Source organism: Neodiprion lecontei, chromosome 3, assembly GCF_021901455.1.
Source record: "Neodiprion lecontei isolate iyNeoLeco1 chromosome 3, iyNeoLeco1.1, whole genome shotgun sequence".
Taxonomy (NCBI): Eukaryota; Metazoa; Arthropoda; class Insecta; order Hymenoptera; family Diprionidae; genus Neodiprion; species Neodiprion lecontei.
Window position 1 is genome coordinate 34,992,679 of NC_060262.1, and position 25,907 is coordinate 35,018,585.

Genomic DNA, 25,907 nt, shown 5'->3' on the forward strand with positions numbered 1-25,907 from the left:
AATTACTAACATAATTTTATTGATACAACAAATTAACATTCTTATATTTTAAATACCACTAGTGGTAAATAATCTCTCGTTGTTACCTTGGAATGATATATTTCAAATTTCTGTTTATTTTAAAATATGACTGCATGAGAGTGAATTATTCTGTACCAACTTGCAGTACGTCAAAACACACACCGCAAACTCGTACTGGTTTGTTCAATCCAAATTTCAGTATTGGTACATCCTGACCAGAGCATTTGCTACACAATATCCGTCCACAATGACGACTAAAAAATAAATAAGGGTATGGAATCAAATATTGTTGCACTATTATTGAGGGAGGAATGCTTTTTAAATCAGTGCGTAAAATTCTTTGTTTATATTAAACATGAAGCCGTAATTTAAAAAAAACTTACCAGTGATGTTTTCGCATTGTAAGACCGAACTTGGTGCCACATTCCAAACACATATCTTTTTCAGCCCATGGTGCCTCCTGAGTTAGTGAATCGAGTAATCTGTACAAAAGTTGCTTTGTCGCAACCTGGTAATTGAATATCGTGATCCCTTCCTTATTCATTGAGCCCATACACGCTCCAGCCTTTACTAAAGTCCGGCATAAATTTCCATTTCCTTTCATGTACGCTATTAGCAATGGTGTATTTCCATCCAGGTCTAAAATTTGGTCATAATTTTGATTCATTTATTATATGCATCGATCGTGAACGTAAGAAGACAGTTGATATTTTATGTGTCTGTATAATCATATTTAAATATTAGAAGTGTAGTTTGACATTCGAGTGTACATACATACTTAGTCACAACTTACCGGGTTTGTTCAGTGGATACTTGGGCATGCATTCCAAAAACAACTCACAAATAGTGGCTGCATTGTCACGCCCGTATCTAGCTAACTCATGCAGAGGATTTCTTCCCTTCAAATTGATCGTTTCAGCATCCAGAGAACATTCCGTTAAAAGAGATCTGACCACAGCAACGTGGCCCTCTCTTACAGCAACATGCAATGCATTGTCTCCGTCAGCATTTATGGCATCAAAGTTAATATTATTCTGTAAAAAAATAGACATTTATTTAATTATTTTAGCTCCCAAGAAACAATTGATGTACTTTCATGGAATGTATGTGATTTGAAACATTATATTCACCTGTAATAAAGCTGAAATAACTGGTGCATGGCCGGTACGTGCAGCTGCGTGCAATGCTGTATTTCTATGCGCATCAGTGTCATCAATCCGAGCACCAGCCAAGACCAAACTACGCACCAACATCTCATTTCCAGATTCAGCAGCTAGATGCAGGGGCGGAGTTTGAGTCATGTCCTGAACTCGAGAGTTCACATCGACCTGAAAAATTATAGGCGGGAATTCATATGTAATCCAAATTATTTTCAGGATCTCAGAATTTAAGTCCAAAAAGTTTTTCTTCTCCCCATTAAAAATCAAATGAAACATTAGCTTACTTGTATAGATAAAAGGAATAGCACACTTTCTAAATCGTTCTGCTGTATGGCTTTGTGTAGGAAATTTCTCCCTTTATTATCAACTTGTTCTGCAGCCGTAGGAAGTCTTTCTAGAATGACTTGGGCAGCTTTGTGATTGCGGACAGTAAGTGCTGTTGCAAATGGGGTCAAGCCCCGTTTATCCCTCAGAGATAAATCTATTTGAGGATGGCACAACAGAAGGCAAATAATTTGTGCATGGTGGTTCTGAATGGCCACATGCACTGGCGTTTTATCATCTGCATCACGTGAATTCACATTGGCACCATGCTCAACAAGAGTTTGAACAACTTGTTCAAGACCCCATTGACAGCAGAGATGCAATGGTGAACAATTATCCTTCGACTCTTCCCCTCCTCCATCTTTGCCAGGACGTCGAGGTGAGTTCAAATCGCAGCCGCTGTAAACATATTTTATAAACTATATTTATTTTTAAAATCATTAAATTTGTCATCAAGCTTCCCATTTGCAAGATAAGGGGAGAGTACATATTTTTAACCCATGTACCTTCTTATCAAGAATTGCGCAATAGTTTCCTTGTTTTCATCAATGGCCCTATGCAGCAGAGTCTGTAGACATCCCTCTGGTCCTGGACCCCAACAGTCAGTATCAGCTCCATGAGCTACTAAAACGGATGCCGTGTCTTCCTGTTCGGAATCAAGTGCATCCCAGAGTGGGGATCCTATTGAGGTATCAACTCCTCTACGGCAAAGGGCTTCAACTACTTCACCCAATCGGCAATGGACGCATAGCTGAAGGGGCGTCTCACCATCCCGAGTTCTGAAATTAAATCTTTAATTCAGAGCCAAAATCTTTTTCGATATCACACAAAGAGAAGGTTTTAGAACTTACTTGGTGTTCATATCAGCGCCATTTTCCAATAAAAATATTGCTGTTGCAGAGTCCTCCTTCAGAATAGCTTGATGCAAAAGTGTCAATCCTTTCTCATTAACCTGGTTGATATCTGCACCAGCTTTGATAAGTGCAGCCACAATTTCTCTCCCTTTTTTCAATGGTGCTTTGATTGCTAGACTCAAAGGTGTCTCACCCTCTCCATCTTTTAAATTTAATTGAGAATTCGATTGCTCAGCTTCCAACAGTGCCATCAAAACGCCGTGATGTTGATTCGAAATCGCTAAATGTATCGGTGCATTCCCATGCAACAGAGTCATTACATCTGTTGGCACGTTTCTTTTTATTAATGCACGGGTAAGATTTTCTAGCCCAGCTCTACAAGCTTCGTGTAATATTGTGTACCCTTCAGAATTTTGAACAGCCAAATTTTTTATAGGATATTCTATTAAAAATAGTGCTGCATCCTCCTTTCCTTCTCGAGCTAAAATGTGCAAAAGCGTATCTTTAGTTGTTGTGTAAATTGGATTCGGTATTGCTCCCTTGCTCAAAAGTTTTTCGGCATATGATTTAAGGAGATTTTCTGTGTTAAGTGTGAACGATAATGCTGTATGGCCTTCATTCGTTAACACATCGAAATTTATTCCTGGGGTATTAACCAGAAGGTCAAAGAGAGCTTCATTCTCTTCTGCGATGCTGCTGTGTAATGCTGTCCTGTCACAATAAAATAGATAAATTATGTTCTGCTGATAGTTACATACAAATTTTTCAATCTCGTTGTGAATAAGAACATGTAGTCTAGATAACATGAAATCAAATCGTACCATCCTCTGTGATCATGTAAATTAGGATTAATGCCAGCTTGAATCAGTCTGATAGCAACAGAGGTCATGTCTTGTGTTCTGTGACCAGCTGTTAAATGCAGTGCTATACATCCAGCGTATTTTTCTAAATCCTTCGCATGCTTTGCTCCCGGAATTATACGTACAGGTTCGCATAATTTTTGAGTATTGTTACTAATCTCAAGCTGTTCTATAATAAATTCAGCTGAATATGAATCCCCCTTCAAGATCGCCGACTGAAGCAGAGTAAGTCCACTTGGATCTCTTGCTCCTAAATCCGCGCGATGTTCAACCAAGGTTCGTGCCAAAGATGGTTGACGAGCTCGTAATGCTACTTCCAATGCCCTTTCTCCCTTGGAATCGACTGCATTCACTGCTTCCGGAAGCTGTGACATAAAATATTTTTCTATCTTATTACAGTATTAACAATTTTACGAAAAATAATAATAAAAATAATGAAACTCGGATAGTATGCTTTACATTACTTTCCACACTCTGTTCCATGTAAAAAATTATAGAGAGCAAGATAATAAATTGTAAAGCTGTATTATCGGGATTGTAATATTCAAAAAAGTATATTACTTTTTTTTTATGATTCACGTGTCTAATGGCGTAAGGTCATAAGCACTGAGAATTTATTTTTGGAACGAAGTTCCTTATCGCTCGTTCACCGTAGGGGCTAGGCGGAAAAAAACGACACCAAAAAACCGACACTTTTTGGCTATAGTGCTCGTTTGCTATAGTGCGCGCGATCTCCCTCTCTCTCTCTCTCTCTATTCCAGCGTGTGCGCGCGCTCTCTCTCTCTGTCTCAGCGCTTGGGGTGGGAGACGGCAGCAGCGGTCTCTCTCACTCACAGCGCACGACTATACTTCGCCCCTCTTTCTCTCTCCTACAGCGTACAACTATACTTTGGGCCGCAGCGCGCTCTCTCACAGCGTACGTCTATACTTTGCCTCTCTTTCTTTTTATATCTTTCAAAAACACATTCGTACGATTTTATTACCATTCCTTCATATATTTGATTTTTCATTTAATTATTCTTCAATTAAACGTTCTTAATTTATTCAATGAGCAGTAATATAGCGTAAGGAACTTCGTTCGTACCGGCTGTCCCATGACAGCTCTCATGTTTTTTATTTTTAATTTTTGGCTGACGTACAAATCCATTAATTAATGGGAGAAGGTCGAACACACTGGTTGATACGACTTTAGTCCTTGAAAAAATAAATAAATTTTTTTAATATCGTTCTTACAATATTCAGCCATTATCTTCCGATTTATCATTGAATTATACCAATTAATGGGAAGCAGTCGTATCCGCCTGATATACGATTTTTTGCTATTGAATTTGCAAATTCTCTATTTCAATCATTTTTAAAGCGAATGAAGGAAATAAACAAACGCTCTTTTGCCATAAAAATCGTATTTTTGGCGTTTGTTTATGATATTATGTCATTACATACGCGTATTATATTATGCTGTGTATTATCCTAAGGTATTATCGATGAAATTTGCGCTTATTACGAAATCGATTTCAATTGAAATTATCCGTAATAAATGCGACTGAATGTAACAATGATTTTTGATACTCTGAAGTAAAGACAACTTTAACAATTTTCCAGTAGAAGTAAAAAAAAAATATGAAGGACGTCTTTAAGGCGTCTCTTAATTATAATATTGTTTTCGCATTTACAATATACCCGCGCGTCCACAATTAGCATACCATCGTCCGATAGTTCGTGGATCTATGTATAATTATCGTCAATTTTTGTGAAAGGAAATTCCCTCGAGCAGTGGGCTCTACAAGGATTTCGACTTGGCATGCGTCATAATCCCGTTAAATATCATCGGCGCGCACACCGAAAGACATCGAGCGTGTCGTCTCGGGGCAGCTATAGGCATAGATAAAACGTTGGAGTGTGTGCGAGCGACGGAAAACGGACATCGGTGGTCGGTTATCGCCGTCGGTGGTCATCCGTTCGCGGCCTCGAACGAACAACGACGAAGCGCCGTTACCACGCATTACTGGCATTACGTGGCGGGCAAGATGCACGGGACACGGATATCGCAGTCCTTCGACCACCAATTGCCAGATATCAAATATTTCTAGTTCTGCCTGCGACTGCTTGAAAAACCTTCATGTTTTCCAACGGACAATATCGCGTCAAGCGTTAAAAACAGGTTGCGCGTATTGCTGACTAAGTGGAATGCAGTCTCACTGGGACTGACTCATCAGATTGAAACGTATGGCTAAAACACAAAATCGAAGGAAAAAAAATATAGAGGAAAATAGAGACGTAATTGAACTAGTGACCTTGTAACCCTAAATTTAGCTGACTACAAAATTGTAAAAAAAACATGAGAGCTGTCATGGGACAGCCGGTACGAACGAAGTTCCTTACGCTATATTACTGCTCATTGAATAAATTAAGAACGTTTAATTGAAGAATAATTAAATGAAAAATCAAATATATGAAGGAATGGTAATAAAATCGTACGAATGTGTTTTTGAAAGATATAAAAAGAAAGAGAGGCAAAGTATAGACGTACGCTGTGAGAGAGCGCGCTGCGGCCCAAAGTATAGTTGTACGCTGTAGGAGAGAGAAAGAGGGGCGAAGTATAGTCGTGCGCTGTGAGTGAGAGAGACCGCTGCTGCCGTCTCCCACCCCAAGCGCTGAGACAGAGAGAGAGAGCGCGCGCACACGCTGGAATAGAGAGAGAGAGAGAGAGGGAGATCGCGCGCACTATAGCAAACGAGCACTATAGCCAAAAAGTGTCGGTTTTTTGGTGTCGTTTTTTTCCGCCTAGCCCCTACGGTGAACGAGCGATAAGGAACTTCGTTCCAATAATAAATCGTAGATAATGAAAAAGAGAGTAGCTAGAGGGAGAGAGGGAAAGTTGCAGTTAAGCTTATACTATATTAGTTAATTATTCGTAAATATTTACACGCGTTTCGTGTGGCATTTAAAGAAAACTGATTGGAAACTTTTACACGACACTTTTCATAGGAAAAATATCACATCTTTGTACGATTTAATAAACCTTTAAAATTAAATGACATTCACCGATCAATTATATGGTTATAGATAAAATTTGTTTGCATATAGGAGTGAGGGAAAAATAAAGAACTGAGATAAAAAGACAGGAAGCTGGATGACCAAGCAGTGACACAAGTGAACGTTTCAGTACACAACCAGTACAAACTGTGCCGCGTTCGGCAGAAGATAAAAATTTGTACTCTAACAATGAGGCTTGATTCTCAATAAAATGTGATATTTGATTAACATATAATTATATGCTGATAGAAAAATAATTGAATAATCTAATAGTTGAAGTGTTTATGAAATCATTGTTGGACATGGTGTAAATAAATTCTATTCACGTGTAAATCAATAATTGTGCACGATATTATAACGATAAGTACTTCTGCCCAAGCGTGAGTCAGAACTATAAGATGCAGGAAATACTGAAAGTTCTGCTAACTTTTTCACGTACGTCAAGATCAAATACTTATTTCCTTGCTACTGGCAGGCTTTAAATGATCAACTCGTTGCCCTGAAATTTTTTTGAAAGATATCAGCTGCCGATTTCACAATATTATACTTGCATTTTATCAAAACTGTATCAAGTCGTAGTGCAGGTATCAATTATACACCTACAAGATTTTTTTTATACTTTCAGATTTCATTATTATCATAAATTCGGAAGGCATCTTGTGCTACAAATGCACTCCAACAAGAGAATATAATCGAGCGGGTCCTTACCCGTGCTCTGAATTTGACTGGAGTGAACGGTTTCAAGTTGAATGTCCAAAGTCTACTCTATGTATGAAAATAACAAGCACCAAGGTTCTTGGGCAAAACGGTAATTATGATTTGGGTTAATCATATTTATCTAAAGACGTCAACAAATTTTAAATAAAAGAGATGAGTAACTTTTAAAAGACTCACAGTGGAGTAATACTTTTGCAGAAAAAATAATATATGAACTTTTCGAATAATGATGATTTCTTTAAATATAATTGACATAAATGCGACAGTCTTTTAGCAGCGAACCGTGTTGAGTCAAGATTTTATGTTTTTTTTTTAAACAAAGAGGAACCATGAGATAGATATGAATAAAAATATAAAACGTAATCGGATTTCTTTTATGAATATTGTTTAAAAATTTTAGAATCGAATATTTTACGTTTTTCAGAAGTTACAATCGTTGAGAGGGACTGCGCTCCACAGAAACTAGCTGCATATAATTATAACTGGAATAAAAAAAAATGGGACAGTGAAGAAAAAATAGTAAACTCTGCTTACAGCGAAGGCTGTGAAACTCAAAAGGTTGAAATACCTCGGAAATACTGCTACTGTGGATTGCATTTATGCAATGGATCTGAGTCTGATAGTAAAATTTTCTCTTCTGATATCATTCTGCGCATAGCAGGATTAATGCTATGCATTTGGCAAAATTTTCACGTTTAACAAAAAATAGAGATGAACTAAGAAGAATCTAGTCTGAAAACAAATTCATTATTAAGATTCAGTGCTGGTACTTGAATATTATTCGAAAAATGTTCTGTGGATAATTTCTCATGTGGAGTAACTGTAAATAAATTCTAATTATTTTTACAATACCAGAATACAACCTAAAAGTCAAATATTTATGTGTAATGAAAGATTTTGAATTGTACAAATTCTTAGAAAATGTTTATTACATTATTCCTATTATGATGAGTCACTGCGCAAACTTATCTGTAACTCTTGTATAAAAGTGATTATTTAAATATAATAAATATCTTCTTACCTCTGAATCGTGTTCCATTAAGAATAAAAAGACAACATCTTCTCGAACCAATCGAACAGCTGAATGCAGCGGAAACTTGCTTTTAGTCTTCAATAATTTATACAGCAATGCTCCTGGCATCTCTTTGAAGTCTTCTCCAGTTAAATCATCCTGCATTTGAAAAGTAACTTTTGCAAACACAAAATCACGTCTTCCGAAAACTATCGTAAGTGATATCTTTATAGTTTTTTGGGGTGTTAAGGTGTAAAATAAAGCATGGGATTTGTGAGCTGTCGCAATTTACGATACATGATGCGCTAAAATGATTCTACAAAGTACCAAGTGCATCGTTAATGAAATATCTTTGCCAAACAAAACGAGTAATTACGCAGCAATTATTTGCAAGAAATTCGAAATTTCTTCAAGAATTTATCCAACATACTCTATCCAATTGAAGTTTACATTTGTTTTGAATAATCAAGGAAAATCACGTTCAGATTTACAAATCTTGATCTCCTTTTGATTACACTTTGGAAAACTAGTAACTATAGAGATGAGACTGTGCTATGAAAATATTTCCTCAAGGTTTGCCAGTAATTTTAAAATATCTGCATATAGATGCATCCCTTTAAAGGATATAGATTTTTCAATTCAGTGAATACCTCAATACCACAGATTTTAATTTTCAGATATAGCATATGATCTTCATCTGTTATAAAAACTCACCCAATGTACAGATATTAATGAGCTGCAATGATCTCTTAATGCTATCGTTCCGAGCTCTTCAGCTGCTGTATACAAATGAACACAATCACGAAGACTGACGGTTCCAATTAAATTTTTTTCGCACTGATCGACCAATTCCAATAACTGAAATTGTGACGCAGCTTTCATTAGTTCCAGAGTCAAATTTCTTTTTTCCGTTACACCAGTGTAAACCCATTTTAGTAGTACGGTTCCTACTTCCTCATCTAAATTACTCCAATCTGAAAACATATGTGTATTCATTTCAAAACCCACCTAAACAAATCCGACATACTTTACTAGAATTTGAAAGATAAAAGTGGATATTCCATTTATGTGCAGAAAACTAAAAATTTATTGTATACACATGGCAGAGATTGCATTAGGTCAAACTGTGATGTTATGACTGTACATCTATCAGACCTTCAACAAGATATGCACTTATACTTCTGGAGTGATAGATGTATCGGATACACTGTTGTAGAATGGTTATTGTGATTAACTTATCTTTTTGGAAGCCGAGATTTAACTGTGCATTGGATGTGTAATTTATGAAATGATAAATAATTATGCAGTCTTAATCACTGCTTATTACATATAATAATAATGTAATTTTAATGTGAAGCTTTGGGAGTTTTTAAGTATGATTTTTATCATGGATAACATTTGTAACAAATATCTGCGGACAATGGTGAAAAATTCTTGTACTCATGTGCTGTATTATCTGTTATTACTGAAATACATACCAAGAATGCAGGTAGTGCCCAAAGCTGATTCATTCCAAAAGTCGCTGCGTGCTGCCAATACGAATTTGTGAGCTGGTATTTGTTGATTTGGCAGATTTATTGTGATATCACTGAAAAGCAAATAAAATATGATAAATTGGTACGGTTAGGAAATTCAAATAGCTTCTTGAGACTTATTCATTTTCACATCAAATAAACTTTGTTACGTGATTAAGGAACATGTTTTCAATGACTTTGAAATGGTAGGAATAAACAATTTCTAATTTTTGTACATCTTATACGATACTACAATGCCACTTGTTTCAAAGTTTACTTCAAACATAATAAAATCCGATTCATATGTTTGGAATTGTATTTTTACGATCAGTGTTGAATCTTTACCTATAATGCTGTTGCCCATAAAGCGATGCGACAGTTGCCAAAAGCCTGCTAACAAATGAAGATTCTTGACTGCTAGCTGTAGCGTTTTTGTAGTCTTGTTGAAGTTTGAGATGCGCAGCATTCAATTTGACGTACTGTTCCCGGAGTAGCGCTAGATGTTGTTGCCACTTCTGGGATTCTGTAGAGTCCCCTGTAATAAATTTGTAACACCCGTCTCATTGTTAAAATAATTCGATTATGAATTTGATAACATCCAACTTACCCATGTTGTGGAATGTGATAACTGGCGGCAATAAAAATTATACAAGTTTTTAAAGAGACGTTGGATTTAGTAAAAAAACGAATCATACATGGCAGTTTTTTGACAGTAGAGTAAGACTAGATTCTAGAAAACATTATGCAATGTTCAACACCCTTTCCGATACTAGAATGTCATAGACATAGCGCTTGTCATTTGTCGGCTGATCTTGAATTACATACGATATTTATAAACGACTTGTTAGGATTTTAATTCGATGCAATTACGCCCCTTCAATCAAACACATCTTCACTCTCTATTCACCGATTATAAATTGTTGTTGGCAAAGTAATAATACCAAAGTCCCTAGGCTGTTTTATGAAGTATGAAGTTTGATTACACGAGGAGTAATACAATCGTTACAATTAGTGAGTAACTACAATTAACTAGCGTTTCCTATTCTGCGCTGATTAGAGCCAAATCATGATAGTATGTGAAATAAATATTGAAAAATGTTTAGGGATGTGTTTGAACTTCATTGGCGTAGAACCGGATTTACCGGAAGTGACGATATATTGCCGTCACCAAGCCGGCACAATGACGTCGCCAATCTGCTTTGGTACTTCCTTCCATTTCGTTTCCAGTCGTGAAACGTGCTCGTGTTATATTTTGGCGTGTCCCACGTTTCGTGTCGTGAGAGACTTAAAAGTGAGTGAGTAATTTGGTTGCATTTATTAATTGAACAATATTGCAAAAAATTGATTAATCGAACGTTCCTCCGTGCCACACAAGCCCTTTTGTCGATAAATGGGCGTCATTCAGCGAGATGTTTCTGGATTCCTAACGACTTGCCGTGTGTTGTGTTGACACGCTGAAATAGCGGCTAACCAGTAACTGCGACTTTTGTCGTAATGTGAAAAAAAATCTTTCCCGGTTTAGACTTTGTCGGTTACAATATCTCGTAAATGATTGAACAGCAACGTCGAAATTGCAAACATGATGATTTCACACAACACCATCTTTCGCCTGAGTGGCTGTGATGATTACTTGAAAAACTGACGTATTTACAAATTCGACGATAGTTGTTACTTTTACCACCGTCACTTAGGTTGACACACTTATTCATAACTATAACCGTTTTCTGTGTAACAAAAAAGAATCACAATTTCAGAATGCGTTACGTGGCCGCTTACCTTTTGGCTGTCCTGGGTGGCAAGGAATCGCCATCCCAAGGTGACATCGAAAAGATCTTGTCCTCCGTAGGAATTGAAGCTGATGCTGAAAAACTGAAGAAGGTCATTTCTGAACTCAAGGGAAAGCCCATCGAGGATTTGATCAACGAAGGTATGTTTTAATCCAGCATATACAAGTCTCAAGGTTATTTCCATCTGCAAAAAAACTACGTCATTCCTGTACTATAAAGTACAGATTATTTTTGACATAATGTTTAACACATGTTGTATGTTCATAAATATCATTTGATACACTGGTCAATAATAAATACTTGAACTCTTACAGGCCGTGGAAAGCTGTCTTCAATGCCTGTCGGAGGTGGTGCTGCTGCGCCAGCTGCAGCAGCTGCAGCTGCACCTTCTGAAGAAAAGAAAGGTAAGTGAGCTATGTGAGAGAAGGAATGTGTGCCCAGTCAAGTTTTTTTTTCTAAGTAATTGGCACAATTCAGTGCCTGTAATTGAAATTATTCTTGTGCTGCAGTCAACTCTAACATGATGTTAATCCATACCATCTTTCGACTGAGTCGTTGTGCTGTAACTTATATCCACTGATCACTTACAGATTTTAGAACTTTATCGATTACTGTGTAATGAAATATTTCTGAAAAATTTCCTTTATTGTCCCTACAGAAGAGAAGAAGGCCGAGAAGAAGGAGGAATCCGAGTCTGAGGACGATGACATGGGATTCGGTCTTTTCGACTAGAAGCTCTACTATCAACGAAAACGGACAAGAATTTATTCTGCAGCAGCAGAGGCGAATATATGTACTGTCAAAGAGTATATATCCAGAAGTACAAATATTACTATTATTTGTATATTTTATACACATGTGACTCCTGCTGGAGAATAAATGATTTTAAGTTTTAATTTATTGCCAACGGTGAACTGTTTTATGATGTTTTTAGCACACAGAGATTGTGAAGTTTCAAAAAAAAAACTCAGAGGATCTAGTGAGATGTGGAGAATTTTTCTTTGTTTAATTTTTAAAAATTTTTTTTGTCAGTACTATTTCGGCTCCATTTAAAATATTTCGTTCGTTGTGTGTGGGAATTGTTTTACTTTACGACTCTGTCTTTGTAACGGAGTTTGTGTGCGGTGCGAACTTGGACCTTATGTTTGTGTTTGACTAAGTCAGTTCAGGTATCAATGGTTGGTTGGCGAATCAATCCCGTTTCCATCCATACAGTCCCCCGTTTATTACATTTTTGGAGATATCCATTCGGAAGAGGTCCCCCCATTTCAGTAGTACAAGTTTTGCCACTCAGGAAAAGAGTTTGTCTTGTGTTCTGGAAACCTTTTAATTCTCAGGGAATTCTAAATCAACCAGCCAGTATATACACTGTACTTTGCACTCTCCAGTAGTCTTGAGTTTCTACATTCATCTTACTGTTCAATAAAATATAAATTCTTCATCCACATCTCAGCGGTACAGATTAACAATTAATACTCCACGGCGTCAGGTGCGTGGAATGAGCTAGGCCATGCACCGACAATTTTCGAAAGTACCTAGGTGCTAATCTTTGGTCCATCGCGTGCATCCGGACGGAAGAAAGGGAGAGAATCGATAGGTTGCGTCGTAGATTAGCTTTGTTTACAATTGTATTGTTTCATTGAGCTTCGGAGGCGATGAGGGATGTTGTACGAGCTGAGATTTGAAAGTATGCCAAATCTTCGGGGGTATATCAATAAGATCACCGAGGCTCCTGAGGGTAGGGTGAACGAGTCACGGCGCGCCGTCGCGGCTTCATTCACAAGCCAAGAAGTAGGAGTCGGCGCATCACAGGGGCCGTGTAACGCCGATGTATTACTCCGCGTTGAATATCAGTCATCATTTCCGTGCGACAAACGGATGCGGCAAGGAATTTAATCTCCTTGTTTCATTTATGCGCTAAGGGGAATTGTCGCCGACGTCTAAGCGAGTTGTGTCGCGCGTCGTTAATGCTGGAAATATTACCGATCTCAGGAACTACTTTTTCACACCGGTGGAAGTCCTTCGCCATGTTGGGTGTCAGCGGTCTGTGACGGCATTTGCGTCAGTCAATGCGTGCGGATGAGTTGATTATTGAGTGAATAACCCACGAGAAACGTGAAATTTTGTGTACAAGTGATATCGAGGGCCGCACATCCGTACCAGGGACAAGATAGCGGTGAAAAATATTGTAGGACGACCGTAAATTTCCGCCAGAATGACGCAGTTGCTGCCCATAAGGTTTCAGGAGCATCTCCAGGTAGGTGACCTGATTTTTCGTTATCCTGAAGTCGATTTGATAATTTCATTATCGTTCCATTGTTGTGAAGAGATAATTCTTCACTTTGTCGAATCTTGCAGTTTATCGATTTTATTCCTCGTCTCATCAAGCTCAATTGAAATTACCAGATTCTTAATGATCGGTTCAAGAAGTTGTGAAAATTTTTCCATTGACGTTGCGTTGACAGATATGATGTGTCTCCCCCGCCGCGGCAACTAAAATCGTTAATTCCAAAAAGTACGCACATCTCGGAACAACGAGCCTACCCTCATTCTGTTCTGCCCTACATTTGTCTCTCCACCCTTACGCAAAAATCGATCAATTATGCGTTTAAGGTTTTTTCTTTCAGCCGATAACCGATCATTGATAGTATTAGAGGCCACGTCTGCGAATACGCCCCCCGCTTCCGCCCACATTCCATAGATATTTGAAAAAAATTTCGTCTCTTAACACCAGAACATACGAGTCTATGTTGATTTTTGTGTCAGTAGATTTCTTTATACCTGTACTTTTATCACTATAGAGATCTTACAGTGAACTTAATTTAAAATTACGTCTCAGGAAGTTTATTTTTAGTTTCTTTTGAGGTACATAGACCAACCAAGAAATATCTGATTGGAATTATATCTAACAAGATTTCCGACCTATGACAAAAGAACTTCGCACGACTGCTAACAATGATTTTCTCATACTCATTCTATCATTTTTGATTCACTTGCTTTGGCAAAACTTACAGCGCTAGAAGAACAACATGTTTGTCAACTTTTTTCCCATTTTTTTTTTCCCATTTTAAGTACTGTGTATACACTGAACATTGGAATCATGGTACAAAATGGTGTCATCAAAATTTCATTGTTCAAACAAGCTGCTGTTCTAATCCTTATAAAATTAAGCAATCTTGAGTGTATTTTTTCTTCAGCTAACTGCTGTGGGAATCAATGCCAACAATGTCAGCTTCAATACACTTACGATGGAGTCGGACAAATTTATTTGTGTACGAGAAAAGGTTGCGGACACATCGCAAGTCGTCATTATCGATATGAATGACTCTGCCAATCCAATTAGGAGACCAATTTCAGCCGATTCTGCAATTATGAATCCTGCGAGTAAAGTAATAGCTTTGAAAGGTATATGAAATCAATTTTCTTCTTTTATTAATCATTGTATCTTTTGTTATCTTCTACAAGTACACTGATTAGCTTGCACTTATTCAACCTTTGCTGTGGACCAACAAAGAAATCGTCACCATTTTATCTGCCTCAGAATTATCTCAATTCGGATTAAAACAATAAATAGCTGACTGTTTCATTCATTGCTATTTTTTTATAATAACTCTTCCATTTCTATGTGTGATAACAGTGATATGAAAAATCTATTGGTAAATTTAATTGAAATGGAAAAACTGTTTCTTCGCAGCTTGGTTGATCATTGCTTTTATTTCGCAGCCCAAAAGACGTTGCAAATCTTCAACATTGAGATGAAATCAAAAATGAAAGCCCATACCATGACGGAAGATGTTGTATTTTGGAAGTGGATTTCCTTGAATACTCTGGCCCTAGTCACTGAAACTGCTGTCTATCATTGGTCCATGGAAGGAGATTCTCAGCCTCATAAAACATTCGATCGTCACTCATCACTGAACGGATGTCAGATCATAAACTACAGAACTGACCCAAAACAAACTTGGTTATTGCTGATTGGAATTTCGGCGCAACATAACAGGGTCGTTGGCGCGATGCAGTTGTATTCCGTAGAACGCAAATGTTCTCAACCAATTGAAGGGCATGCAGCTTCCTTTGCGCAATTCAAAATGGAGGGCAATGCAGAACCCAGCAATCTATTTTGTTTTGCTGTAAGGACTGTCCAAGGTGCTAAGTTGCATATTATAGAGGTTGGTCAACCTCCAGCTGGGAATCAACCTTTTCCCAAGAAAGCAGTCGACGTTTTCTTTCCACCCGAAGCTGGAGGTGATTTTCCAGTTGCAATGCAGGTCAGCTCGAAATATGACGTGATATATTTAATCACCAAATACGGCTACATCCATATGTATGACATAGAATCAGCAACTTGTATATTTATGAACCGTATCTCTGGAGAAACAATTTTTGTGACCGCTCCCCATGAAGCTTCTGGGGGAATCATCGGAGTCAATCGTAAGGGGCAAGTATTGTCTGTTTCCGTCGAAGAAGAGAACATAATTCCATACATTAATGGAGTTCTTCAGAATCCTGAACTAGCTCTGAGAATGGCTGTTAGAAACAATTTGTCTGGGGCGGAAGACTTGTTTGTGAGAAAATTCAACATGCTTTTCCAAAATGGCCAGTATGCCGAGGCTGCCAAAGTTGCTGCCAATGCTCCAAAAGGTATCCTTAGGACTCCGGCAACCATTCAGCGTTTCCAGCAGGTAAGACGGTTTTTGTTTATGTTATAATATTTTTTTGTGTGATGAATCTGGTCGTACTCTCAGGAGCCACAACAATTTTTAGACTTACGAGAACAATTGTGTGTATGTAGGTCCCAGCTACGCAGGGGCAGACATCTCCGTTGCTTCAGTACTTTGGTATACTGTTGGATCAAGGTCAACTAAACAAGTATGAGTCATTGGAACTCTGCCGTCCTGTCTTGGTGCAAGGACGCAAGCAACTTCTTGAAAAATGGTTGAAGGAAGACAAATTGGAATGCAGTGAAGAATTAGGGGATCTTGTTAAACAAGCTGATCCAACTCTTGCCTTGAGTGTTTACCTCAGGGCGAACGTACCCAACAAAGTTATCCAATGTTTTGCTGAGACTGGGCAATTCCAAAAGATTGTTCTGTATGCCAAGAAGGTTTCGTACACTCCGGATTATGTATTCTTGCTGCGAAATGTGATGAGAATTAATCCTGACCAAGGTGTTGCTTTTGCGCAAATGTTGGTTCAGGATGACGAACCTCTGGCTGACATCAATCAGGTGAGTTTCCATCTTTATTTGATTTTCAAAGCTGGCTGATATGACTTGTAGGCTTGACAGAAGTTTGATGAAGTCAGAAGGATCAGTATTGAAATTTTTGAGTTGATATAGAAGCCCCACAAATTTTCACTAATTCTGATAGCGAGTCAAAACTCATCACTCAAATTTCATGTAGTTTTAAACCCTTGTACTCATAAATTATTTTTTAATTGCTTTTATATGCTTAACTCTACTTTTATTATTACTCCAAAATTATTTGATTTGTTTCTAGTATGCGAGTATATGATTTAAAATATCCTTTCCCGATTTCTTAAAAACATTTCCTACATGTAATGAATATTTCCATGGCATGTTGTGAGATGAAGTTACGAAATTTTTGACAGTACTTTTTATATTAAAAAACCTTGATAATCAGAAAAAAATTTTATGCGGGAAGATTGTAACAAATTGCAGCAAGCCATGACTCAAGTTGCGTCGTCATGAATAGGTTGAAAAATTTGTTCTACATTATGAGTACTTATGTGTCCGTTATAATTCAATAGATAGAAAAAATTGCATCTCATAAGAGACTGTGTTTCCATAATATGCTATATTTTTATCTGCAATTTGTTTGACATGAGTAATAAACGTGACTGTGAAACATTATTGAAAACTGAGGATTAATTTCTGGAATACAAAAAGCTGTACTACTCACACATTGAAGCTGATAAGTATTGAGCTTACATTCTGTGTTTATACAGTATATGAGTCACAGCATTCAAAAGAACTTATCAACCCATGTGGTTTGGATTTGGTTACAATATATCAAAGATCTTCTATTTGGTAGTCTCAGTCAGGCCGACACGATAAATTGTTTCTTTGGAATGTTACCAGCATTCTCGAAACAAAATAACTTGCATGAAAGAGAAGCTCTCTCAAATTAGTTTCCGATTCTTCTGTTTGAAAATGTTATTGTTTTTTTACATATAGACTGGTTATTTGACATGACAATTTACTGAACTAGGTTGATAAAATTGTAAATATCGTTTATAGCAAATTATAGTCGAGTTTTAATACTCATTATATTTCCATAAAGAAATAGCGTCAGTTACCATTTCGAAAAAGTTTTACATTCCAATTCTAGTTAATCAATGAATTTCTGAAAATAACATTTTCCAGATTGTAGACATATTCATGGAACAGAACATGGTGCAACAGTGTACAGCATTTTTGTTAGATGCATTGAAGAATAATCGAGCTAGTGAAGGTGCATTACAAACTCGCTTATTGGAAATGAATTTGATGTCTGCTCCCCAAGTGGCGGATGCCATACTTGGGAATCAAATGTTTACGCACTATGATCGTGCCCATGTTGCCCAGTTATGTGAGAAAGCAGGTCTTCTACAACGAGCTCTGGAGCATTACACAGACTTATATGACATTAAGCGAGCTGTAGTCCATACGCAGATGCTGTCGCCTGATTGGCTAGTTGGATTCTTCGGTACTCTATCTGTAGAAGACTCCTTGGAATGCTTGAAAGCTATGCTAACTGCAAACATGAGACAAAACTTGCAGATCTGTGTACAGATAGCAACAAAGTACCATGAGCAACTGACCACCAAGGCTTTGATTGGTAAATATTCATTAACCATTCATTTAATTTTAGTCAAACGCTTATTAAAATTTTTACACCTTCTGTTATATGCAACAACTTATCTTTCTTCTGTATTTATATGACAGATTTGTTCGAGAGCTTTAAATCTTACGAAGGATTGTTCTATTTCCTTGGATCGATTGTGAACTTCAGTCAAGATCAGGAAGTTCATTTCAAATATATCCAAGCTGCCTGTAAAACAGGACAGATCAAGGAAGTTGAGAGAATATGTCGTGAGAGCAATTGCTACAATGCGGAAAGAGTCAAGAATTTTTTGAAGGAAGCAAAATTGTCTGATCAATTGCCTCTTATCATTGTTTGCGATCGATTCGACTTTGTGCACGATCTTGTTTTGTACCTGTACAGAAACAATCTACAAAAATACATCGAGATATATGTTCAAAAGGTAAACATCGAATTCTAATTGGAATTGTATATCAATGCTGAATAAAAAGTCTTGAAACTTATGATTTTGTTAATTTTTTTATAGGTCAACCCATCGAGATTACCCGTTGTAATTGGTGGATTGTTGGATGTCGACTGTTCAGAAGATATAATAAAAAACCTCATTCTTGTCGTCCGGGGTCAGTTCTCTACAGACGAACTGGTTGAGGAGGTTGAAAAACGTAATCGACTCAAGCTCTTGTTGCCTTGGTTGGAATCTCGTGTTCACGAAGGCTGTGTGGAGCCTGCCACCCATAATGCTTTAGCTAAAATTTATATCGATAGTAACAATAATCCTGAGAGATTCCTCAAGTATGTAATTGTATCAAATAAACTGTGTAGTTTTGACTTTTCTAAGTTCTATTCTCACTTTTCATCTCTTCTATGTTACAGGGAAAATCAGTTCTACGATAGCCGTGTTGTCGGTAAATATTGCGAGAAACGTGATCCTCATTTAGCATGTGTAGCGTATGAACGTGGTCAATGCGATCGAGAATTAATCAGCGTATGCAATGAAAATAGTCTTTTCAAAAGTGAAGCCAGATATTTGGTCAGACGACGAGACCCTGATCTCTGGGCCGAGGTTCTCTTGGAAAGTAATCCCTACAAGAGACCACTTATTGATCAGGTCAGTAGGGGAGAGTTGCAAAAGGTTTTAATACAGCTGATTTACAAGTATAATTTTGGTCCACCAAGTTTTCGTGACTTTTAAATCAATTTTTTGTGCTTCTCGTGACAGAAATATAAGAATATGCAAACCTTAATTTTATCATATACTTCAACAATTACAGGTGGTTCAAACTGCACTGTCAGAGACCCAAGATCCAGAAGACATTTCTGTAACTGTAAAGGCCTTCATGACAGCTGACTTGCCAAATGAATTGATTGAATTGCTTGAAAAAATTGTACTTGACAGCAGTGTCTTTAGCGATCATCGTAATCTACAAAATCTGCTGATTTTGACAGCAATAAAAGCAGATCGCACACGCGTTATGGAGTACATAAATCGTCTGGACAACTATGATGCACCCGATATAGCCAACATTGCTATCAGCAACAAATTATTCGAAGAAGCTTTCGCCATTTTCCGGAAATTCGATGTCAATACTTCAGCTATTCAAGTGCTGATTGAACAAGTGAATAATTTGGATAGGGCTTATGAATTTGCCGAAAGGTAAGATTGCCTAAATATTCGAATTGTTGACTGTGTCAATCACTTGACTGAAAATACCTATGCAATTCAACCTTTAGATGCAACGAACCAGCAGTGTGGTCACAGCTGGCTAAAGCTCAGCTACAACAGGGTCTAGTGAAAGAGGCCATTGACAGTTTCATCAAAGCCGATGATCCATCAGCATACGTCGATGTAGTTGAGACTGCTCATCGAACTTCCCACTGGGAAGATCTTGTTCGCTACTTGCAAATGGCTCGCAAGAAGGCGAGAGAGTCCTTTGTTGAAAGCGAACTCATTTACGCGTATGCTCGCACCAATCGCCTTGCTGATCTTGAAGAGTTTATCTCTGGTCCAAATCACGCTGATATTCAAAAGGTAATTCATGTTTGAACCCACTAGGTTGATTCAGTTATTCACCTCATTGGCAAGCTTCTAGTGTGTTGCTAAAATTGACTGCATTTCAAAACTGCTGAACACCTGAAAAAATATTTATGTTTTCAGATCGGTGATCGTTGTTTCGATGACAAAATGTACGACGCAGCAAAACTTTTGTACAACAATGTATCCAACTTTGCTCGATTAGCGATTACTCTCGTTCACTTGAAAGAGTTTCAAGGAGCAGTTGATAGCGCTCGTAAAGCAAATTCTACACGCACATGGAAAGAGGTGTGTTTTGCTTGTGTGGACAGCGGAGAATTTCGATTGGCCCAAATGTGTGGTCTGCACATAGTTGTTCACGCCGACGAGCTTGAGGACTTGATCAAATATTATCAAGATCGCGGACACTTTGAAGAACTCATCAATCTATTGGAGGCTGCGTTAGGTTTGGAGAGGGCTCACATGGGAATGTTCACAGAACTTGCTATTCTATACAGCAAGTACAAGCCACAACGGATGCGTGAGCATCTCGACCTCTTCTGGTCTCGTGTGAACATACCGAAGGTAATTTACTGTAAATTAGAATTTGAAATAAAAATATCAACTTATAAGTATAAGTATTCATATTCGAACAATTACACAGGTATTGCGCGCGGCGGAACAAGCTCATTTATGGGCGGAGCTTGTATTCTTGTATGACAAATATGAAGAATTTGATAACGCGGTACTAGCAATGATGCAGCATCCAACAGAAGCGTGGCGCGAAGGTCATTTCAAAGATGTGATCACCAAGGTAGCTAATGTGGAATTGTATTACAAGGCGATCCAATTCTACGTAGAATACAAGCCACTATTGCTGAATGATGTTCTACTTGTCCTTGCACCAAGAATGGATCATACAAGAGCGGTTGCTTACTTCACTCGTACAGGACATTTGCAACTTGTGAAGCCTTATCTTAGATCGGTCCAATCTTTGAACAACAAAGCTATAAATGAAGCATTGAATGGTCTTCTCATTGACGAGGAAGATTATCAAGGTTTGAGGACGTCAATAGACGCTTTTGATAACTTTGATAACATTGCTCTCGCTCAGCAGCTTGAGAAACACGAGCTAATCGAGTTTAGAAGGATTGCGGCGTACCTGTACAAAGGCAATAACAGATGGAAACAATCGGTTGAACTTTGCAAAAAAGACAGGCTATTCCGGTGAGAGGCTGCTTCAGTTTGAAATATTTTTGTTAACCCTGTAGTTGCTACATTTTGAAAGCTTCACTAAATTTTAGAGATGCTATGGAGTATGCTGCGGAGTCTAGGAATGCAGAGGTAGCTGAGGAACTGCTAGAATGGTTCTTAGAGAGAGGATCAAAAGATTGTTTTGCAGCTTGCCTCTTCTACTGTTACGACTTGCTTCATCCCGATGTAATTTTGGAACTTGCCTGGAGGCACAGAATCCTTCACTTCGCAATGCCTTATCTAATTCAAGTTGCCCGAGAGTACATCACCAAGGTATTGTAGCATTGAAACTATTTCCATGAAAATTATAAAAACAGCTCATCAGTTTAAACAAATACTATTATGTACGTCACTCACATTTTTTTTTTTTTTTTTGTCTTTTTGTTTTGTGATTTTCATTTGTAATCCCTCGTTTAGGTTGATAAACTCGAAGAAGCTGAAAGCCAGCGCTTGGAAGAAACAGATCAACAGGAGCACAAACCAATGATCATGCGTAAGTGTTAATTTAATTTAATTTAAATGATTTGAAATGGTAAGTTCATGTGTTCTGGTATTTAAACGCTCCTTTTTTCTAAAAAATTGTTAATACTTGTACACGATTCTTATTGATATCAATGAAATGTAATTTTGTATCGGGAAGTTTTTCAAATTAATGGTAGGTGTCAAAAATATTTGTAAAATACGCTATAATTTAATTACAGCTGAGCCACAGTTGATGTTGACAGCAGGACCAGGAATGATGGCACCAGGTTACGCACCTCAAAGTGTTTATGCACCTCCGGGTCAAGGAGTTTATGCACCTCCTACTGCAGCCTATCAGGGCTACGGTATGTGAGACACATTTCACAACACGTTCCACAATGATCAACAATACCTACTTTTCTATAAGGTTTAGCTAGAGCAAGGTTCCATTAATATTGATACGTTACAGTCAACCGTCAGAAATCTGCTGTCTGACAAATATCTTGCAATGTCAAGCTAGTAGTTGTAAAGGAAAAAAGAATTCAATGAAGGAGAAAATTAATAAACTAGTAAAACTAGAAACATGTATTCTATAAAACATCATCTACCGCTGTAATAATTGTCAACTATTCAATCTCAAAAAACGTCTCATGTAAAAAAAAAAAAAAAAAAAAATGAAAAATAATTATTAATACAGTTATTCCTAAAAAAAAGCATTTTGTGGGCGCAACAAAAATTAGTATTAATTAGAGGATTTATGAATAATTGAAAAAATAAAGTATATAATATGTATATGGTATGTTCATTAGGCTGCTTTACATAATTGAGTAACAATAGTATCGAATTGACAATTTACCGGGGCAATCAAGAACGTTGAGGGGGGCTATAATTATATGTCCTTGACATATCCGCAGTTGTTTAATGGCAGAATTTTTTACATGGCTATTAAAAAAATGATATGCCCGAAGTAATGACACGATTTAAAAATCGTTCCGAATTATTTAATAAGCTCCAGTTTACGCTGTGCTAACAGTTGATCTGAATACAATAGGCTTAAAATTTTTTAAGGAAAGTGTCTTCCTTAATAATCGGAATTGCATGGATGACAGGAGCAAGAATATCAATTGATTTTTAAATGATGTTAATACTGCGATAGCATTTGTCCACCACACTTCAATAGCAATCATTTAACCTGTAAAAAAAATGTTGAATTAACATTTTATTGATGATTCATAGAAATAGTGGCTGATTTGTCATTTAAATTAAATTCGGAAGCTACCGTTCTATAGTAGCTGAATAAATATTTACAGTGGTACGTCGCAAAATACCTATCTTTTGCCAGCATACTGTGTACGTTTAACTGATCCGTTGAAAAGTGTACTGACGGCATGATTAACACGTTGATTATTTGGAAAAAAATTGTTTCAATAAGTTATACGCCTTAACGTAACGCAGTGATAATTGTAGATTGCCCCTGATTATTGAATGGGACAGTGAACACGTAACACGAGTCTGATTCGGTGGGTATATGAACATTAATCCAAATCTCATGACAAGAGCATCGTTATTAATTATTAACTGCATGTTGAGGGATGCTTTAAACTCAAATACACTAATTATTTCTCGTGAGGGATCGATTAGGGTAGAATTCTTAGTTGCGTTTCTGATTCTTCAGGCCTGTGTAATTGGTTTACTGATCCTTTAAATTATGGTAAATAAATTGTAAGAATTCGTTAGGAACTGGTGGTGCGTGCGAAAGGTACGCGACAATCCCAAAACTCCATCATTGCACTTATCTTTTCAACATAGCTAAATCAAATTGATCGTGAATGAAATTTTTGGAAATGAAGTGGTTAGTGATTTATTATTTGAATAAGGATTTAACCAATCCGCATCGCAAATTGTTATTATAATATCATGATTATTTGAATATTTTGAAATACTATTATAACTAATTATTGCAAAAAGCAAACAAAAAAGCAAGGATTATTAGTAATTATACATATATATTATAAATATATAATTATATTATTATATATTATATTGGTATTTAGTGTAACATGTAAGTAGTAGACAAAAATATGATATGAATTAATATTATTGAAAAAAAAAAAAATGAATAAATGATACAAAAGGTAATTATCGAGAATGGATGATCGAAGAACTGGATTGCATTCAATTGTTTTTGCTGTAAGATATAACAACTGTGTCAAGTGGATATGCACAGTGAGAAATAAACAAATGCCTGTTTGACGAACATATTTTCATTTTCTTATCATACACATTCCCATATTAATTAACCAGTAACAAATGATATTCGTCACTAAACATTTTTTATAAAAATTATAAAAAAATTAAAAATTAAAATGCACAACGTACTTGTTAAAGATACAATTTTATGCACGTATCTCTTGACTATGGGAAAGCCTCATTTGTGATATTTGATAAGTCATTAAAAGTACTCAAGAAAATTTTAGCAATATTTGTATTTTCATAATCGTAATTATGTTATAAATCAGGTACACGAGCACTTTTAAATTTTTTCACTGATCTCTCAGCAGGTCTGACACACAACTCTCTGCCAAACAATTGTAAATTCACATTGCCCAAACATATCTTGAATACAGCTGTGTCTTTTGGAATTGCTACAAGAAAAAAAAGCGTTAATATTTTCATGATGGTTTACAGAAAGCAACTTTAAAATCTTTCATTGTATACTGCTAATCGCATATCTTTTCTTATCCCTTTTCGTTCTCATCGAATAATATACTTAAGTGCATGTAACTAATGAGGATGTCTTAACATTTTTTTGTAGGCTTGTGCAAATTTTGTATGCATGGTAACTTTAGGCACAAATCTTGATAAATTATTCAATAAAAATCAGAAGTTTTGTTTCCAATAGAATTAGATTTCAATGCTAAAATTCAGAGTTGTCTTACTTCGGATAATACTATCCTCTCCAATAACTCTGAAGGTACATTTAGTGTCTTGCAATACAATGCCATGAATGCCTACCAAACTTGGGCATTTAGATCTAATGACAACAATTTTTGCTCCATGGAAGTCAGCCTTTAGCAATTGTTGACCAATGTTGTCCCAATTTGGTTCGACTGGTCCTTGCGGTAAATCAGTGAAATTGTTAACACCAAGCATTTGTCGCATGTATTCTAGCCACAGCTGGTTCAATGCTAATGCATCAACGTATTTCAAGTTAATCCTGTTATCCAATTTATTTAAGCCAAGTTCTGATCTTTTTCTGGCTGTTAAAAATGTTACCTTCTTTGGTTTACGGCGAACATGCTTTGTTCTGTATTTGTTGAAAGTGAATGTCTGAAAAGTGAAAAATGTTAAAAGATGACTGATGAATGGAACAAAGGAAGTAAAATTTTTATTCTTATTACCTTTTTCAATTCTTCATTAACTGATTTAGTATCTGAGGGTGGTAAGATATTTTCTAAAAGATTTAAAAGATATTCACTGCGATCCGTCGATGTTGTTGCACGGTTAACCACTGACACTGGAAGTTGAAGACACACGTTGTCTGGAAGAATACAAATTACGGATAGTTGAATCTGAATATGAACAATTCTGTATTGCAGCTAATTAAAACGTTCAACAAAGGCATCTTACCCGACATGGTTTCAATAAATTTTCCGAAGATTCTTGCTGCAATCTAACCTAAACTCACTGTGTTTCCCCTCCCTATAAACTCTCTCTAATTCCTACGATATAAAATCGAAATAAATAATGTGTGATCAAAACTTGAATCACGAATGCCTACCAAAGAACAGAAATGACAGATCATAAGGTCCCACTTGAGTTCTAGTTAGCATAAGCAATCACGAATCAAACGCAGCTGTCACGTGCACATCGCACGCACATGGTAAGTTGACGAGTAATTGACGTTTATGGTTTATAACATGGTGTAGTTTATGACAATTTATAAGAAAGGCAGGAAAGTAAAGTTGGCCTGCAACATAGGAATTTCGTGAAAATTTTTAAGAAATTCGAAGTTCACAGGCTAGCTTCATATACCTAGGTCGATCTGACCTTTGGATCTGACATGCAGCG

The 25,907-nt window shown here is 36.9% G+C and overlaps 5 protein-coding genes across 8 annotated transcripts; 3 read left to right on the top strand and 2 right to left on the bottom strand.

The window, feature by feature from the left end:
• Positions 1-37: 37 nt before the first annotated feature.
• On the bottom strand, positions 38-10,528 carry LOC107219002 (rabankyrin-5). 2 transcript variants are annotated; one of them, XM_015657057.2, is made up of 13 exons: positions 10,106-10,528; positions 9,844-10,033; positions 9,463-9,572; positions 8,699-8,958; positions 7,994-8,143; positions 3,181-3,584; positions 2,357-3,070; positions 2,012-2,284; positions 1,466-1,904; positions 1,152-1,349; positions 815-1,055; positions 405-660; positions 38-275 (listed from the first exon to the last, which is right to left on the bottom strand). In XM_015657057.2, the coding sequence occupies exons 1-13, from the start codon at positions 10,107-10,109 to the stop codon at positions 146-148; spliced, it is 3,369 nt and encodes a 1,122-aa protein (XP_015512543.2). In that variant the 5' UTR covers positions 10,110-10,528; the 3' UTR covers positions 38-145. The 2 variants fall into 2 exon arrangements, with proteins under 2 accessions (XP_015512543.2, XP_046589347.1); XM_046733391.1 differs by lacking the exons at positions 8,699-8,958; positions 10,106-10,528 and having other exon boundaries at positions 9,844-9,984.
• On the top strand, positions 6,050-8,000 carry LOC107219003. Its single transcript, XM_015657058.2, has 3 exons — positions 6,050-6,690; positions 6,881-7,063; positions 7,397-8,000. The coding sequence occupies exons 1-3, from the start codon at positions 6,654-6,656 to the stop codon at positions 7,669-7,671; spliced, it is 495 nt and encodes a 164-aa protein (XP_015512544.1). The 5' UTR covers positions 6,050-6,653; the 3' UTR covers positions 7,672-8,000.
• A 113-nt stretch (positions 10,529-10,641) lies between the features above and the next one.
• LOC107218982 (60S acidic ribosomal protein P2) lies at positions 10,642-12,181 on the top strand. Of its 2 annotated transcripts, none has more exons than XM_015657033.2 (4): positions 10,642-10,789; positions 11,253-11,425; positions 11,600-11,689; positions 11,944-12,181. In XM_015657033.2, the coding sequence occupies exons 2-4, from the start codon at positions 11,254-11,256 to the stop codon at positions 12,015-12,017; spliced, it is 336 nt and encodes a 111-aa protein (XP_015512519.1). In that variant the 5' UTR covers positions 10,642-10,789; position 11,253; the 3' UTR covers positions 12,018-12,181. The 2 variants fall into 2 exon arrangements, with proteins under 2 accessions (XP_015512519.1, XP_015512518.2); XM_015657032.2 differs by having other exon boundaries at positions 10,660-10,793.
• A 1,103-nt stretch (positions 12,182-13,284) lies between these two features.
• LOC107218999 (clathrin heavy chain) lies at positions 13,285-24,093 on the top strand. Its single transcript, XM_015657053.2, has 15 exons — positions 13,285-13,542; positions 14,483-14,690; positions 15,009-15,967; positions 16,078-16,512; positions 17,671-18,124; positions 18,232-18,551; positions 18,636-18,901; positions 18,983-19,217; positions 19,381-19,763; positions 19,841-20,138; positions 20,265-20,705; positions 20,785-21,347; positions 21,425-21,647; positions 21,792-21,867; positions 22,076-24,093. The coding sequence occupies exons 1-15, from the start codon at positions 13,501-13,503 to the stop codon at positions 22,207-22,209; spliced, it is 5,037 nt and encodes a 1,678-aa protein (XP_015512539.1). The 5' UTR covers positions 13,285-13,500; the 3' UTR covers positions 22,210-24,093.
• Positions 22,912-25,870, bottom strand: LOC107218985 (ribonuclease P protein subunit p29). Of its 2 annotated transcripts, none has more exons than XM_046733403.1 (4): positions 25,618-25,870; positions 25,238-25,377; positions 24,776-25,166; positions 22,912-24,481 (listed from the first exon to the last, which is right to left on the bottom strand). In XM_046733403.1, the coding sequence occupies exons 1-4, from the start codon at positions 25,667-25,669 to the stop codon at positions 24,345-24,347; spliced, it is 720 nt and encodes a 239-aa protein (XP_046589359.1). In that variant the 5' UTR covers positions 25,670-25,870; the 3' UTR covers positions 22,912-24,344. The 2 variants fall into 2 exon arrangements, with proteins under 2 accessions (XP_046589359.1, XP_015512522.1); XM_015657036.2 differs by having other exon boundaries at positions 25,467-25,865.
• Positions 25,871-25,907: the final 37 nt, after the last annotated feature.

What these genes read in the sequence shown, in the direction of transcription:
- LOC107219003 (XM_015657058.2), top strand. Translation starts at nt 6,654, where the DNA reads ATGCAGGAAATACTGAAAGTTCTGCTAACTTTTTCAC. An exon ending in AGTTCTGCTAACTTTTTCAC is followed by an intron (nt 6,691 to 6,880) that starts GTACGTCAAGAT and finishes TTATACTTTCAG; the next exon opens with ATTTCATTATTATCATAAAT. An exon ending in CAAGGTTCTTGGGCAAAACG is followed by an intron (nt 7,064 to 7,396) that starts GTAATTATGATT and finishes TACGTTTTTCAG; the next exon opens with AAGTTACAATCGTTGAGAGG.
- LOC107219002 (XM_015657057.2), bottom strand. An exon ending in TTACATGATCACAGAGGATG is followed by an intron (nt 3,071 to 3,180) that starts GTACGATTTGAT and finishes TTATTGTGACAG; the next exon opens with GACAGCATTACACAGCAGCA. An exon ending in GCGCAATTCTTGATAAGAAG is followed by an intron (nt 1,905 to 2,011) that starts GTACATGGGTTA and finishes ATATGTTTACAG; the next exon opens with CGGCTGCGATTTGAACTCAC.
- LOC107218982 (XM_015657033.2), top strand. Translation starts at nt 11,254, where the DNA reads ATGCGTTACGTGGCCGCTTACCTTTTGGCTGTCCTGGGTGGCAAGGAA. An exon ending in CGAGGATTTGATCAACGAAG is followed by an intron (nt 11,426 to 11,599) that starts GTATGTTTTAAT and finishes GAACTCTTACAG; the next exon opens with GCCGTGGAAAGCTGTCTTCA. An exon ending in ACCTTCTGAAGAAAAGAAAG is followed by an intron (nt 11,690 to 11,943) that starts GTAAGTGAGCTA and finishes TTGTCCCTACAG; the next exon opens with AAGAGAAGAAGGCCGAGAAG.
- LOC107218999 (XM_015657053.2), top strand. Translation starts at nt 13,501, where the DNA reads ATGACGCAGTTGCTGCCCATAAGGTTTCAGGAGCATCTCCAG. An exon ending in GCTTATGAATTTGCCGAAAG is followed by an intron (nt 19,764 to 19,840) that starts GTAAGATTGCCT and finishes TTCAACCTTTAG; the next exon opens with ATGCAACGAACCAGCAGTGT. An exon ending in GCACAAACCAATGATCATGC is followed by an intron (nt 21,868 to 22,075) that starts GTAAGTGTTAAT and finishes ATTTAATTACAG; the next exon opens with CTGAGCCACAGTTGATGTTG.
- LOC107218985 (XM_046733403.1), bottom strand. Translation starts at nt 25,669, where the DNA reads ATGCTAACTAGAACTCAAGTGGGACCTTATGATCTGTCATTTCTGTTC. An exon ending in TCTGTCATTTCTGTTCTTTG is followed by an intron (nt 25,378 to 25,617) that starts GTAGGCATTCGT and finishes GTATTCTTCCAG; the next exon opens with ACAACGTGTGTCTTCAACTT. An exon ending in TTAATGAAGAATTGAAAAAG is followed by an intron (nt 25,167 to 25,237) that starts GTAATAAGAATA and finishes TTCACTTTTCAG; the next exon opens with ACATTCACTTTCAACAAATA.